The 17,494-nt window shown below is 40.4% G+C and overlaps 1 protein-coding gene and 1 long non-coding RNA gene across 2 annotated transcripts in view; one reads left to right on the top strand and one right to left on the bottom strand.

Moving 5' to 3' along the window:
• The window catches only part of LOC146455178 (uncharacterized), a 90,319-nt gene that overhangs the window by 65,463 nt on the left and 7,362 nt on the right, over positions 1-17,494 (bottom strand). The gene's annotated exons all lie outside the window — the stretch shown is intronic.
• Positions 3,178-5,493, top strand: LOC146455179 (uncharacterized). Its single transcript, XM_085094620.1, has 2 exons — positions 3,178-3,608; positions 4,413-5,493. The coding sequence occupies exons 1-2, from the start codon at positions 3,180-3,182 to the stop codon at positions 5,478-5,480; spliced, it is 1,497 nt and encodes a 498-aa protein (XP_084950746.1). The 5' UTR covers positions 3,178-3,179; the 3' UTR covers positions 5,481-5,493.

Genomic DNA, 17,494 nt, shown 5'->3' with positions numbered 1-17,494 from the left:
GAGTTTAAAATCCCACATGGGATCCTCCCCATCCCACCTGCGATCCCACTTGCGATGCCGTTCCAAAATCCCACCTGGGATTCCATCTGGGATCCCACTCGGGATCCCACCTGGGATCCCTGGTGGGATCCCAACAAATATTTTACACTGGGTGTCCAGATTTCCCAGCCGTAATGATTCAAATGATACGGTAGAAAGTAAAATCCCACCTAGGATCCTCCCTATCCCACCTGGGATCCCATTTGGGATTCCGTTCCAATATTCCACCTGGGATCCCATCTGGGATCCCACTCGGGATCCCACCTGGGATCCCTGCTGGGATCCAAACAAATATTTTACACGGGTTGTCCAGATTTCCCAGCCGTAATAGATCAATTGGTACGGTAGAAAGTAAGTGGTTATTTACTTACAGAAGTTATATATTTACCTTTTTGTAAACAACCCGTGATTTAACCTTGGATCCCACCTTGGAAATTCTGGCAAGGGCTTGTTTTTGGAATCCCAATCGGGATCCCAGCTGGGATTCTAATCCCGCTTGGGATCCCTTTGTGAACCAAACATATATAGAAATTATTTGGAGAGTTAAATTGCCACCTGGGATCCTCGCTATCCCACCTGGGATCCCACTTGGGATCCCGTTCCAAAGTCCCACCTGGGATTCCATCTGGGATCCCACTCGGGATCCCACCTGGGATCCTTGGTGGTATCCAAACAAATATTTTACACGGGTTGTCCAGATTTCCCAGCCGTAATGATTCAAATGATACGGTAGAAAGTAAAATCCCACCTGGGATTCTCCCTTTTCTACCTGGGATCCCACTTGGGATCCCTTTCAAAAATCCCACCTGGGATCCCATCTGGGATCCCACTCGGGATGCCACCTGGGATACCTGGTGGGATGCCAACAAATATTTTACACGGGTTGTCCAGATTTCCCAGCCGTAATGATTCAAATGGTACGGTAGAAAGTAAGTGGTTGCTTACTTACAGAAATTATATATTTACCTTTTCGTGGAAAATGCTTAGCTGGGTCTATAGAGCGTAGTTCGGTTATGAGTATCCTTCCAATGTTATTCCGCTGATTAAGAATTTCAAACCAAAAAGCTAGCGTGAATTTCAAATTATAACTCTACTCTTACGTCTGACGATCAAATTCTCAGTACACTGCTGCGGATGCTCGCTCGGCGAGATCCCGCCAGGGATTCCTCGCTGCGTTTTGGCCGCCGAAATTCTCATCTCACCGAGATCTCGCCACCAATCTCTCCGCGTTTTTGGCCGCCGAGATTTGGCGAGATCTCGGCGCGTTTTTCGCCGCCGTGATTTTTATCTCGCTGAGATCTCGCCACTAATCTCGGCGCATTTTTGTCTGCCGAGATTTTAATCATCTCTATCTCGGCGAGATGAAAATCTCGGCGGCCAAAAACGTGCCGAGATTTAAGAGCGGCTTTCCACAAATATCGACCAAGTGGTGGCACAAGTCAAAAAATCGATTTCGTTCATATTTTGCTTATAGGTAGTCCCTAGTGAGAAACAAACTGAGCCGTAGTTAGTTTTTACAAATACCGTTTCCTTTCGCGTAAATATGCGAAAAACGATTTTGACTCAGTTGAGCTCAAAGTCCGCTTCCGGCGGGATGGAATTTTCCTTAACTTTCGACGACTCTCGTATTAATCCGCAGAGTGTTACTAACCTTCAAATGACATTTATTACTTTATTAGGTCTTCTTTTTCTGTTTCACGGAAAAACATTTAAAACCTAAGTTACTTTTCCGTCCGAAATAGGTTAAGAATAGCATGCTATAAATGCAAATTTTCAGCAACCACATTTTAGCACCAAAACATTGCCAATTTTACCCATGGGCGATAACTTAGATTTCCCTATAATGACTTTCTATGGCTTCACTGTATACCTATTGATCATAATATAAAGACAAAGCTCTGGGTAAATGAAAATAAATGACCCGTTAGGCTTCAGATTTATCAGCATTTTCTTGAGATCGAAGCGCAAAAAAGATGGCGTGACACACTGTCACGGGTTCATAGGTTCACAGGTTCACGGGTTCACACAGTTCACAGTTTTTCTTTTTAGAAAAAAAATGAAGCGACATTTAAAAGGAAACATTACTTCATTCGCAGTAGAAAAATCTTTGGATCGAAAGTTCGGTAGCGTAACGGACCAATACATATTTCGGCTGCATTTCATAGATGGAAATTTCAGAGTATCCGTTCGCTCTGATGCGGAGTCCATTTCGTTATTGCGTAATATTATTGTGTTAAAACAAATAATTGGAAAATTTCTTTTCCTCTTTCTTTATTACTGCCATGAATAAATTAAACTAGAAATAGGTAAAACGCAGCAGATTTGAACTACATTAACCTGATTAAAAGTTTCGACTGTTATGTTAAACTGCATCGTGTGCGTGAAATATACTTGCGAAGTACTGTTTGTTTTACTCGTCCGTTGATCATAAGCGAGTTTTTTTTTAAGATCTCTGTAGATAAAGAAAGGGAAGAGAAATCACAGTAAGGGTCCATCCCCGTTTTTAAAAACATTTTCTATAGAGTTTTCCAATCTTCATACATCTAAAAGTGAGAGCTCGTGATGAGTGAATTATAGATTTGCAAAAACCGCGTGATTTACTAAGTGAATTAAATTTGCAAAAGAAAGCACACGCACACAGAACGACAACAACAAAAAACACAAGACAGAATTCTGAACGTTTCTAAGGGTAAAAGTAATAACGATAAAAGTCGTAACAAATTAAATGAAACCAAGATAGTGGCCAATACTCGTGTTATAAATAATGCTACTTCGCTGCGCTTTTTGATCCTGAAATATTCTTTCTGTGAAGAAGAACGTAATTAACTAATTAGATTTTTGGACGTCGTTACGTCGGATTGGTGAAAATCGTAATTGCATTTTTGGACCTATGAATAAATTGAATTATTATTACACCAGAGAAACAGTAAGGAACTGTAAACAAAACATCGATCATGGAAGTTTGCTGTTCGTTCAAGTCGGTAGTTGGTGGGCCATGTTCTTTTGATCGCAGAGACAGAACAAGGTCCAGAGAGATAGTACCTCTGCTGTCCTGTACGAAGCAAATTGACCAGCATAAGACATCTTATGGTTTTCAAGATATAGGGAACGAGGTTGAGCTTATTCTTTCCCGTTCGGCCATGTTTTCAATGCCAGAAAACATCAAGACGATGACGATTTGTCCTTCGCATAGATCACGCCTTGGACTTGGTTGGGTGCGGGGTACCGACAGGTGTCGAGTACCTGAAACGATATCAAAGCACAAAAACGTGCGAAGCAAATTTCCAAAAGCCGAAAGAGGAATTACGAAAATGTTCTCACAGGTTATCCTTAGAAAAACTGGACTACTACTTCCTGTGGGTTCGGGTATGTATTTCTGTTTTACTGATATTATCGTTTCTTCCATAAATCGAAATGTTTGTCTAAACAGGCTGCTTTTATTGACAGGTGCGTGTAGATCATGTAGGGGAATCTTGCAGTCACTTTGTGAAGAGCAGACGCTGCTGAAAGAACCGACCGCTACTTTTTATTGCGAAGGCATTGCCACTCCGGTACAAACTACTATGTTGGTGAGAAGACGATTCATTTTACGTAATTTTAATCACTGGACATAAGTGCAACTTCAGATTCTAACTGGAAAAACTGAAAAAAAAAAAAAAAAAAAAAAAAACCAACGCCCGGCCAGGGACGGCAGAGCCTATTTTTAACTGGAAGGATTTGGAAACTAGCGCGAGTTTGTAGAGGGGTCTAGGACCATCCTCTCCCAGAAAATTTTGAAGTCTAAATGTCGTCCTCGAAAAAAGTCGGGGAGGGGGCTTTCCCTGTCGGCTCGGGGTATGTCTAATTGTGATTACTTGAGCATTCCAGGAAAACGAGACGTCGCATACTTCTTAGAATATGGTTTAGCAACTTTCTGAAGTTCGGGAAATTTTTTTTTGATTATGGCATTCAAGAATTCGAGATTATACTGGGTGGGGGAGTTCAGGTGAAACGAGGAGGGGGGAGTTGGATTCAAAGCGCTCGAGGTGTTCGCTGGGCTGAAGAATTTTACCACTTCATCGTAAAACGCAAATCACACCTTATTTAAGAAAAATGTAGGAGGGTAACAAAATGCAACAAAGGATTCAATTAAATGAGTTTCTAGCTGCCCAGTACCAATCAGCAAAGATTTTTATTCTGAAAAGAAGTAAAGTTGGAAAATAATCCCCTTTAAATAATCAATATTTTCACTAGCGACTATCTCTATCTCATTATAATTTAAACTCTTCTCCTCCTCTTCCTCCTCCTCCTCGTCTTCCTCTCCTCCTCTTTTACCAAGCACGGGTGAATAGCTTGCTTCGTCTCTGTGAACTATTTTCGCCTGTGTTTTCTAGGAAGCCGGCGCCAGTTCAAGTTCAGTTGAGGTAATGAGCACTCCATTTACACTGCACAAGTTTGAGGCCGATACACCTATCGTCGGGAGCATATATCTGCCATCAGACTCGGAGAGCCTACAAGGTTCCTTTCAACAGAGCACTCCAATTGACAAGTCAAGATCTACACTCAACAGGTTCCTGATTTCAAGGGACATAAGTCCAATTCGTTCTTCCTTACAGATCCCTTGGAGCGAAGCCAGTGAAAGGACGAAACGTTACTATGTTAAGAAGGCGGGAGAGACTGTTGCTGCATCACTGGAGGTCATAGCCGGTGAAGATTCTGGTAATTTATGGCATACCCTGGTCCCCTCAAAGGAAATCAGTGAACGCTTTCCTTCAGAAGCCGATGGCGAGAAAAATGTGGACAGCGCTCTACTGGAATCACTAACAGAATGCTACAACAGTGCTACCCAGTGGGAGACACGCCGTCAGATACTGTCAATTATGGTTGACAAAATCAGTTTCAAGTCTCTTCAACGATGTATTCCGAATCTTACACCTTATCGTTTCAAGATTGCTAAACAGCACATGTTGATACATGGCAGAGGCTCTCCTTTACCAAAAGCAGTGCAGAAGAGAATGTGCGCTCCTCCTGAGATGGTTGATCATTTTATTTCCTTTATAACTAGCCAGTATGTCGTTCAAGATTTACCATTTGGGCAGAAAAAGTTGTCACTGTCCTCTGGTGAGGTGCTCGTGGTGCCAAATGTTATTCGGAACTTAGTTCCGGAGCGAATTGTGCAACAGTATCAAGAGTATTGCAGGGAGTCAAACATAACCTGTTTGAGTCGAAGCTCTCTGCTGCGAATTCTTGATGTCTGTTCAGCATCTGTTAGAAAATCCCTGCAGGGTCTTGATTACATTACTGCTTCTGGTTCAAAAGCGTTTGAAGACCTTGAAAATGTTGCTGACCAGTTAGGAGACCTTGGAATGGGAATGACATGGGCGAACCAGCAAAAGAAGGAAATGAAATTGGCGAAGCGTTACCTGAAAAGCGACTTCAAGGTACGTCAAATAATTTTTTAAAACTTGTTTTTAACGAGTACAACATATTTAACAAAACCATTTTTGTTTTGGTAGGTCCATGTTTCAGAGTCGTCGTCCATCCCAGACCACTGCAGACAGTATGCACTTAGCGATGCTAAGAGCGCCGACTACCAAGGAAACTGTGATCACACGCACGATGGAGTGTGCGATCGTTGTAACCGCCTGGAGCACAGCATTCACAAAATAGAAGAAGCGCTTAACCTTGTAACAACGTCAGAAGAAGAGCTTGACGAGTTAACGTTTTCTACAGAACAGGCCAAGCATAGCATCGTGACATGGAAGGCTCATCTCCTTCGCTCCGTCAACCAGGACGACGCCAGAGTAAATACGATCGACAACTTAAACGAAGAGTCTGTTATGTTGGAACAGGATTGGGCGATGAAGTATTTACCGCGGAAATACAGAGAAAGTCAACGCGATTGGTTTGCAAAGCGTGGCATTCCGTGGCACATCACAGTGGCAACAAGAAGGTCGTCAGCTGGTCAGCTTGAGACTATGACGTTTGTTCATATTTTTCAGTCCTGCAGCCAGGACAGTAGCACAGTTCTTGCCATAATGGGAGATGTCCTAGAGAAACTGAAGAAAGCAATTTCGAGCCTCAAATCTGTATTTTACAGGTCAGATAACGCAGGATGTTATCACTGTGGTTGGAATATTGTGGGCGCCAAGGTACAAGCAGATCAGGCGGGGCTTGTCTTGAGAAGAATGGATTTCTCAGATCCTCAAGGGGGGAAGGGGGCATGCGACAGAAAGGCTGCAACCATAAAAAGTCACATGCAACTCTACCTCATCGAGGGACATGATATTGAAACGGCTGGCCATATGAAGGTCGCCATTGAATCATCCGGGGGAGTTCCTGGTGTAGTAGTCACTCTGGCATCAACGCCTGAACAGCAACCGAAGAAAACAGTGACTTGGGATGGCATCAGTTATTTGAACAATTTTCAGTACGAGAGCGATGGGCTCAGGGTATGGAAGGCATTTGACATCGGCCCAGGTAAACTTGTGCCTTGGAGCAAGTTTGATAAACCTGTTGCGGCAAGACTTATTCCAATTGAGGATCAAGAAAAAGAAAGCGGCGTTTATGACCAGTTTGTTCCTTTCAAGCCAAAGAAAGTTACAGACCCGGAAAAAGCGTCCTCGCTAGATGGAGAAGATGACGGTGGGGATGAAAGTAAGGATGCCACCACTGCGATGTTTTCATGTCCAGAGGAAGGATGCGTAATGTCATATCAGAGGCATTCCAGTTTGGAACAACACTTACAGTGCGGTAAACACAAACGTGTTTTAGAGCAAGAGACGCTACTTGACAGAGCAATGTTAAGTTATGCCGCGGAACTTGAGAGAGGGGGTTCGAAGATCTCCGAGCTGCCTGATGTGACATACCAGTCAAAAGAGGAAAGCCCTGAAGTTCAAGTTTCTCCTCCTTGTATGGGTTGGGCCTTACGAAGTTCGTTTGTACGGAAGGCAAGATTTAATCCGAGACAAAAGGAGTACCTTTTGAAGAAATTTGACATAGGGCAAAAATCCGGAAGAAAAGTTGATCCAGCGACTGTTACCCAAGAAATGAGAGCTGCTAAAGACAGCAGTGGCAAACGTTTATTTTCCATAAATGAATTTCTGACTTGCCAGCAAATTCAGAGCTTTTTTTCCAGGGTGGCGGCTAAACGAAATGTTGACATTGTAACTGAAGAAGAGGAAGAAGAAGAGTTAAGTGCTTACCAGGAGGAAGTTTTGAGTGAAATGCGTAGCGATGTTTCCACTCAAGTTGCCCTTCATCATCCTGTGATGTACGCCACTTATAACATTTGTGATCTTGCAGCTTCTAGTGGAAAACTTAAAGCGACATTCAGTGTATCTGTTCTGCGAGACATTTGCCTCTCGCTTGGTGTTGAAGTTTCTCCGATTACAGTAAGGCGAAAGCAACCGTATATCGACAAGCTTCTCGAGGTGGTGAGGTCATGCACCTGCTCAAAGTAACGGGTTTCTTTATTGGATTTTGGCGCGCTTTGCAACGCAAAAACAGAGATTGTATTTCTAGAACATGATTAGCTAACGTTAAGCCCCCCGCGGATATAGCCCCCTTTTAGCTTTCCTTTTTTTCTGTAAAAAAAATGGAAAAATCATTGCGGGATAATAAGTTCTTATTGAAACGAATTCGATTTATTATGACGTTTTCAAGCTATAATAAAAAAAAACGAGCTAACGAAAAACGTATTTCGATCAACACTGCTATTGCTCGTTTTGACACGGCTATTTTATTCCGGTTATAAGCCCCCTCGTATATAAGCCCCTCCATTTATAAGTCCATTTAAAACCACTTGCGAAGTTGTATAAGCTCAGGGACCCGTTTCTCGAAAGTGCGGGTAACTTACCGGGTCTGGTAAGTGTGGTTTTCGGCTGGCTAAGGAGCGTAAGAAGCGGAAAACGTTTTTCTCACACACGGCTGGGAGTACGGGTTTGAGTGTGCGGGGGGTCTTCAGGTCACATGGCGTTTCAGGGTTCAGTTGTTTTTGTTATCTTCCGCCATTGCCTGACCTGCCCCGCCCACCCACCCTGCATGGTTTTTTGAGTTTTTTGTCGGTTTCAAGTAGTTACGTTATACTTGTATCTACAGTAGGCTAAATTTCATATCAGCCGTTTATTCACTCTTTTTTGTGCTGTGATGCTATTGATTTGTGCTGTTGATGTAATAAAGGTCAGGTTGCATAGTCGGCTTGGCATGGCTCCCAGTTGAGTGTGAGAAGTCAAATGTATTTTCGTTAAGTCAGTTCAAAGCTGACAAAATTGACTTCTGTTGAGAAACATTTATCACCAAAGACACTTATCGGGCCCGGTAAGTTACCGGGACTTTCGAGAAACGGGCCCCAGGTAGCACGTCCTTATTGCTACTTCGTGACTTAAAATTGTTGACACAATGTTCTGTTTAACATACCGACCAAATTTGACGACATTTAATGGTGATGTTATGCTTTGCTGGACTTCGAATATAATGTGCTCGTTTCTGAGTATTTATTCTGCATGCGAAAGTATGGAAGCAAAAGGACATTAGTTATGAAAACTAGTCACTTAAAATCGTCTTTATTCCCAATTTCAAATCATCATGGAAGAAGAAGACATTGAAACATACAAATCTTTTTTTGGTGACACTTCCGGTTCCTGGTTGTCACGCAACAGTGTAGCTTGCGAGTTGTTTATTGAAAAAAAAAAAAACAGAAATGTTTATTAATTCGTGAACTGGATTTTTTTGTCAAGGTTCTCTAGATTCAGAGGGCAAGAGTACAGAAATAACCCCAGTGAGGGTTAATGAAGAATTCGATGCTAAATTCTTGTTGAAACGTGAATGAAATGATCAAATCTCGTACCCAGATCTCAGTCGGTTCGGAAATGTCGATCTGGGTATGAGAGTAGAAATACTGAAAACGAACTCGTCGTCGGAACACTAATATTATGCTTGTATCGAGCGGGAATAGATGAAGAAGATGCCCAAAACTTATGTTGGATCTTTCATTAAGGTATCAGCTTAGTTTCCGTATCTTTGTGTCTCAAAATGATGCACGTTTTAATCTCTTTTGACTTTCGTAGTTCGCTGTCACGCCATTGTTTACAATGCGAATGCCAGATTTTCGACAAGGTCGAGGCCTTGCGGGTCACTTAAAATAATTTACCCAAAGTTTTGTTTTGATATTATGATTTATAACTACACAGTGAAGCCATGGAAAGTCATTTTATGATAATCTAAGTTATCGCCCATGGGTAAAATTGCCGGTATTTAAATTCGAAAATTTGGTTGTTAAAAATTTGCATTTATAGCATGTTGTTCTAGATCTGTTTCGGGCATAAAAGTAACCTAAGTTTTGACTGTTTTTCCGTGGAACAGAAGAAGAGGACCTAGAGAAGCTATAGATGTTATTTCAAGATCCGTGGTTGGCTGTGGATTGATACGCGGCCGACCAAAGTTAAGGAAAATTCCGTCCGGCCGGAAGCGGATTTTGAACTCAACTGAACTGAAAATCGTTTTTCGTAAATTTACGCGTAAGGAAGCCGTATTTGAAAAAACTAACTACGGCCCGTTTTGTTTCTTGCTAGGGCCTACCTATGAGCAAAATATGAGCGAAATCGATTTTTTGACTTGTGCCACCAAAAGTTGATTTCGGTCGATATTTGTGGAAAGCCGCTCTTAATAGTCGCGAGGTTTCTCGGCCGAGATCGCGGCGAGATGAAAATCTCGGCGGCCAAAAACGCGCCGACATCTCCGAAAAATTTTCACAAGAGTTTAAGCCATAGTTAAAGGAAACAGAGTTGACCTCTTTGTTGTTAATTGTACTTTACAAGTAAAGTGAACATTAACTTTTAGGAAAATTTTTGGCTTTATTATACATTCAAATACATCAGTATTTTTCACTCAAGTTTTACTCATGTGTGCGTAAGTTTTGTGATTTACAGCCATGTATTGGCTTTCTGCAATATTTAACCAATTAGATTCAAATGCATGCTGAGTGTTATTAAAGTTTTTTCATGTATTCATTACGATGCAATATAAAATAATTTAATTATGTTTGTGTGGATATAATGTCAACATTTGGTTGAAGTTTGTAAATTGTTAAATATTTATTGTGATCTTTGCAATAAATGTCTGAGATATCTCATCTGAATGATCATTTGACTGGTTTGCGTAATCTGACAAAGATCTTTTAAAATACTTGCAAGAACTTCACTTGGAAATTAATTCAGGTCCCCGGTCTCTCACACAGAGGACACTGTTGCAGATCTGACTGAGTAACTCGTAACCGGCGAAAACCACCCGGGATTTAACCAGGGATCCCAACTTGGAAATTCTGGCAAGGGCTTGTTTTTGGGATCCCACTTTGGATCCCAGCTGGGATTCTAATCCCACTTGGGATCCCGCTGTGAACCAAACATATATAGAAAATGTTTGGAGAGTTAAAATCCCACCTGGGATCCTCCCTATCCCACCTGGGATCCCACTTGGGATCCCGTTCCAAAATCTAACCTGGGATCCCATCTGGGATCCCACTCGGGATCCCACCTGAGATCGCTGGTGGTATCCCAACAAATAGTTTACACGGGTTGTCCAGATTTCCCAGCCGTAAATATTCAAATGATACGGTAGAAAGTAAGTGGTTGTTTACTTACAGAAGTTATATATTCACTTTTTGGTGGAAAATGCTTAGCGGAGTCTAGAGAACGTAGTTCGGTTATGAGTATCCTTTCAATGTTTTTCCGCTGATTAAGAATTTCAAACCAAAAAGCTAGCGTAAATTTCAAATCTTAACTTTACTTTCACGTCTGACGATCAAATTTTCAGTACACCGCTGCGGATGCTCGCTCGGCGAGATCCCGCCAGGGATTCTTCGCCGCGTTTTGGCCGCCGAAATTCTCATCTCACCGAGATCTCGCCACTAATCTCTCCGCGTTTTTGGCCGCCGAGATCTCGCCACTAATCTCGGCGCATTTTTGTCTCCCGAGATTTAATCATCTCCATCTCGGCGAGATGACAGGAAAACAACTTAAAGGTCTCGGTAAGTGTTGAACAATCATGTTTTATTCAGTTAATGTTGGTATTTCTCTTTCACATACCGCTAAGTAATCAAAATGTTTAGTTACGACGATGTTCAGTTCTACAGGCATTTTTATTTTCGTCTGCTGTTCAGTGTACTGTTCTTGTGTTTACTAGATTCAGTGAACTTTGTTCAGGGTCAGGGGCCCCCTTAAATGCACAATCGACTTAAATAAACTGGTTTACTCCAGTTGTTACTATGTTGTTTCTTTTCACTGTCGTGTTTGCTTCAGAGCGAGAACGAAACATTTTCGAATTAGCGATGTCATTGATTATTCTAGCTGTGAACTTGTTCGTTTCAAGAATCATCGCTTAACTTGTCTTGTTATCTTCGCACCTCTTTGCGAGAAAACTTCCTTTCAGTTAAATACCGTAAATTTACCTAACTAATCAACACAATCAGACTTTCCGCGAATGCCTTTGTTACTTTCTAGAATTGCGAGGATATTTTGCTTAGCCCGTCGCTCGAGATACTCGCATTTGTCAAAACTAATTATATGACGAGTGGTTGTCAAAATGATGTTTTTTTCTCATTTTAAGTTGAATTGTTTAGAGAAATCAAATTTTGGGCCATTTCAGTTAAAAGAAAAGCTATTTCTCGTTAGTAAGATATCGTTCTTGCAATCAACAGCCCTATTTTTTACTTAGCGTGCTGGTTAATCATTAACTAGTATGACATGTGACTGGAAAAGACTCATTTTTGATGCCAGGGCGTGAATCCCTATAAAGTAATAGAAAAGAACTTTGCCGGAAACTTTTACCAAACAAATTAACTCTTTGGGTGAAAGACCGCCTTAACCTTTTAAGCCCTAACAGTGATCAGCATCAAATTTCTCCTTGTAATATCCATGCTTATTCAACCCATAAAGTTATGAGAATTAAGGATATGATCGCCCAAGGTGAATTTTCTTGATATTTTAATAAATTCTCCACAGTACTTTTATAAGAAAAGTAACGGGACAAGATAGGAGAATTTTGTCTCTGATATTAGAGGTTAAAGGGTTAACTGAGATAAAAAAAAAAAATGAACTACAACGTCGATCTGTACGGATGCCAAGGCTTGGGTAGAATGAACAATCACAAACATTGAGCGTTTTTTTTTTTAAACGAAATTAATATAGTGAAAAGATTCCCTTGTCGTTAAGTGACTTTATAGACTAATCACAAGTGTGTTTTTCCCCCCTAGCTTTTCATATTTTTGATCATTGCCTGATCATTTTGTTGAAATAAACAACGAGGTATTTATCTATTCGTTATATGAGTTTTAGCAGTACGCATGCTCCTGAAATGCAAACCTCAACACGTACCACGTGGAAGACACCTGTCCATGTTATATATGGATGTACGTTATGTCTTGAAGTTGGATGTGAGCGCTAGTGGCGAAAGGGGCTGTCTTAATATTCGGCTTAGGGGTCGACAGTTCACCTCCCTCACTGTCTTGTCGTGAGCGACAAGTTATCGTACTGAGTGCAAAAGTCATCCCCCCTACATAAGGGACCTTCGGTGCATGGGGTTCCTTGTGTCAGGTGGTTGCCATTATTTCAAAATAAAAAGAAAGGAGCGAGATTAAAACATGACGTTTCGGCGACAACATGTCACTATTATTTTGTTTATTATTGTTGTTTTAGTGACAGGATGAGGACATTGACTTTCAGGCCGTCTTTGCGATGTGCGCGCGGTCAGTGGATGAGCGATTCAGGTGATCGATGGAACGGTATCGCTTGTGACTTTGCTGAGGAGCGAATGGACCTGACAGGAAAACAACTTAAAGGTCTCAGTAAGTGTTGAACAATCATGTTTTATTCAGTTAATGTTGGTATTTCTCTTTCACATATCGCTAAGTAATCAAAATGTTTAGTTACGACGATGTTCAGTTCTACCGGCATTTTTTTTCGTCTGCTGTTCAGTGTACTGTTCTTGTGTTTACTAGATTCAGTGAACTTTGTTCAGGGTCAGGGGCCCCCTAAAATGCACAATCGACTTAAATAAACTGGTTTACTCCAGTTGTTACTATGTTGTTTCTTTTCACTGTCGTGTTTGCTTCAGAGCGAGAACGAAACATTTTCGAATTAGCGATGTCATTGATTATTCTAGCTGTGAACTTGTTCGTTTCAAGAATAATCGCTTAACTTGTCTTGTTATCTTCGCACCTCTTTGCGAGAAAACTTCCTTTCAGTTAAATACCGTAAATTTACCTAGCTAATCAACACAATCAGACTTTCCGCGACTTTCTAGAATTGCGAGGATATTTTGCTTAGCCCGTCGCTCGAGATACTCGCATTTGTCAAAACTAATTATATGACGAGTGGTTGTCAAAATGATGTTTTTTTCTCATTTTAAGTTGAATTGTTCAGAGAAATCAAATTTTGGGCCATTTCAGTTAAAAGAAAAGCTATTTCTCGTTAGTAAGATATCGTTCTTGCAATCAACAGCCCTATTTTTTACTTAGCGTGCTGGTTAATCATTAACTAGTATGACATGTGACTGGAAAAGACTCATTTTTGATGCCAGGGCGTGAATCCCTATAAAGTAATAGAAAAGAACTTTGCCGGAAACTTTTACCAAACAAATTAACTCTTTGGGTGAAAGACCGCCTTAACCTTTTAAGCCCTAACAGTGATCAGCATCAAATTTCTCCTTGTAATATCCATGCTTATTCAACCCATAAAGTTATGAGAATTAAGGATATGATCGCCCAAGGTGAATTTTCTTGATATTTTAATAACTTCTCCACAGTAATTTTATAAGAAAAGTAACGGGACAAGATAGGAGAATTTTGTCTCTGATATTAGAGGTTAAAGGGTTAACTGAGATAAAAAAAAAAATGAACTACAACGTCGATCTGTACGGATGCCAAGGCTTGGGTAGAATGAACAATCACAAACATTGAGCGTTTTTTCTTTAAACAAAATTAATATTAATAGTGAAAAGATTCCCTTGTCGTTAAGTGACTTTATAGACTAATCACAAGTGTGTTTTTTCCCCCTAGCTTTTCATATTTTTGATCATTGCCTGATCATTTTGTTGAAATAAACAACGAGGTATTTATCTATTCGTTATATGAGTTTTAGCAGTACGCATGCTCTTGAAATGCAAACCTCAACACGTACCACGTGGAAGACACCTGTCCATGTTATATATGGATGTACGTTATGTCTTGAAGTTGGATGTGAGCGCTAGTGGCGAAAGGGGCTGTCTTAATATTCGGCTTAGGGGTCGACAGTTCACCTCCCTCACTGTCTTGTCGTGAGCGACAAGTTATCGTACTGAGTGCAAAAGTCATCCCCCCTACATAAGGGACCTTCGGTGCATGGGGTTCCTTGTGTCAGGTGGTTGCCATTATTTCAAAATAAAAAGAAAGTAGCGAGATTAAAACATGACGTTTCGGCGACAACATGTCACTATTATTTTGTTTATTATTGTTGTTTTAGTGACAGGATGAGGACATTGACTTTCAGGCCGTCTTTGCGATGTGCGCGCGGTCAGTGGATGAGCGATTCAGGTGATCGATGGAACGGTATCGCTTGTGACTTTGCTGAGGAGCGAATGGACCTGACAGGAAAACAACTTAAAGGTCTCAGTAAGTGTTGAACAATCATGTTTTATTCAGTTAATGTTGGTATTTCTCTTTCACATATCGCTAAGTAATCAAAATGTTTAGTTACGACGATGTTCAGTTCTACCGGCATTTTTTTTCGTCTGCTGTTCAGTGTACTGTTCTTGTGTTTACTAGATTCAGTGAACTTTGTTCAGGGTCAGGGGCCCCCTAAAATGCACAATCGACTTAAATAAACTGGTTTACTCCAGTTGTTACTATGTTGTTTCTTTTCACTGTCGTGTTTGCTTCAGAGCGAGAACGAAACATTTTCGAATTAGCGATGTCATTGATTATTCTAGCTGTGAACTTGTTCGTTTCAAGAATAATCGCTTAACTTGTCTTGTTATCTTCGCACCTCTTTGCGAGAAAACTTCCTTTCAGTTAAATACCGTCAATTTACCTAGCTAATCAACACAATCAGACTTTCCGCGAATGCCTTTGTTACTTTCTAGAATTGCGAGGATATTTTGCTTAGCCCGTCGCTCGAGATACTCGCATTTGTCAAAACTAATTATATGACGAGTGGTTGTCAAAATGATGTTTTTTTCTCATTTTAAGTTGAATTGTTCTGAGAAATCAAATTTTGGGCCATTTCAGTTAAAAGAAAAGCTATTTCTCGTTAGTAAGATATCGTTCTTGCAATCAACAGCCCTATTTTTTACTTAGCGTGCTGGTTAATCATTAACTAGTATGACATGTGACTGGAAAAGACTCATTTTTGATTCCAGGCCGTTAATCCCTATAAAGTAATAGAAAAGAACTTTGCCGGAAACTTTTACCAAACAAATTAACTCTTTGGGTGAAAGACCGCCTTAACCTTTTAAGCCCTAACAGTGATCAGCATCAAATTTCTCCTTGTAATATCCATGCTTATTCAACCCATAAAGTTATGAGAATTAAGGATATGATCGCCCAAGGTGAATTTTCTTGATATTTTAATAACTTCCCCACAGTACTTTTATAAGAAAAGTAACGGGACAAGATAGGAGAATTTTGTCTCTGATATTAGAGGTTAAAGGGTTAACTGAGATAAAAAAAAAAAAAAAAAAATGAACTACAACGTCGATCTGTACGGATGCCAAGGCTTGGGTAGAATGAACAATCACAAACATTGAGCGTTTTTTTTTAAACAAAATTAATATAGTGAAAAGATTCCCTTGTCGTTAAGCGACTTTATAGACTAATCACAAGTGTGTTTTTTCCCCCTAGCTTTTCATATTTTTGATCATTGCCTGATCATTTTGTTGAAATAAACAACGAGGTATTTATCTATTCGTTATATGAGTTTTAGCAGTGCGCATGCTCCTGAAATGCAAACCTCAACACGTACCACGTGGAAGACACCTGTCCATGTTATATATGGATGTACGTTATGTCTTGAAGTTGGATGTGAGCGCTAGTGGCGAAAGGGGCTGTCTTAATATTCGGCTTAGGGGTCGACAGTTCACCTCCCTCACTGTCTTGTCGTGAGCGACAAGTTATCGTACTGAGTGCAAAAGTCATCCCCCCTACATAAGGGACCTTCGGTGCATGGGGTTCCTTGTGTCAGGTGGTTGCCATTATTTCAAAATAAAAAGAAAGGAGCGAGATTAAAACATGACGTTTCGGCGACAACATGTCACTATTATTTTGTTTATTATTGTTGTTTTAGTGACAGGATGAGGACATTGACTTTCAGGCCGTCTTTGCGATGTGCGCGCGGTCAGTGGATGAGCGATTCAGGTGATCGATGGAACGGTATCGCTTGTGACTTTGCTGAGGAGCGAATGGACCTGACAGGAAAACAACTTAAAGGTCTCAGTAAGTGTTGAACAATCATGTTTTATTCAGTTAATGTTGGTATTTCTCTTTCACATATCGCTAAGTAATCAAAATGTTTAGTTACGACGATGTTCAGTTCTACCGGCATTTTTTTTCGTCTGCTGTTCAGTGTACTGTTCTTGTGTTTACTAGATTCAGTGAACTTTGTTCAGGGTCAGGGGCCCCCTAAAATGCACAATCGACTTAAATAAACTGGTTTACTCCAGTTGTTACTATGTTGTTTCTTTTCACTGTCGTGTTTGCTTCAGAGCGAGAACGAAACATTTTCGAATTAGCGATGTCATTGATTATTCTAGCTGTGAACTTGTTCGTTTCAAGAATAATCGCTTAACTTGTCTTGTTATCTTCGCACCTCTTTGCGAGAAAACTTCCTTTCAGTTAAATACCGTCAATTTACCTAGCTAATCAACACAATCAGACTTTCCGCGAATGCCTTTGTTACTTTCTAGAATTGCGAGGATATTTTGCTTAGCCCGTCGCTCGAGATACTCGCATTTGTCAAAACTAATTATATGACGAGTGGTTGTCAAAATGATGTTTTTTTCTCATTTTAAGTTGAATTGTTCAGAGAAATCAAATTTTGGGCCATTTCAGTTAAAAGAAAAGCTATTTCTCGTTAGTAAGATATCGTTCTTGCAATCAACAGCCCTATTTTTTACTTAGCGTGCTGGTTAATCATTAACTAGTATGACATGTGACTGGAAAAGACTCATTTTTGATGCCAGGGCGTGAATAAATAAATAAATAAATAACTTTAATAGTAACATCCTCGTGAGGTTTTTCAGGAACTATTTACAAACTATTTCCAATTTATAAAAGCAAAAATGACAATAAAAACTCGAAATCACAATTTATGCTGGTATTTAACTAAAATTTAAAGCTTATGAAGCAAATGTCTGCCTCAATAGTGTGTCTTTCAGGGTGCGTTTGAAAGATGCCAATGAGGCACTTTGCCTAAGTTCATTATGCAAGTTATTCCATATGTAGGCCCCT

Source organism: Pavona decussata, unplaced genomic scaffold, assembly GCF_977016875.1.
Source record: "Pavona decussata unplaced genomic scaffold, jaPavDecu1.1 SCAFFOLD_285, whole genome shotgun sequence".
Taxonomy (NCBI): Eukaryota; Metazoa; Cnidaria; class Anthozoa; order Scleractinia; family Agariciidae; genus Pavona; species Pavona decussata.
Note: the sequence above shows the minus strand (reverse complement) of the source record. Positions and strands in the feature narration are given on the sequence as shown.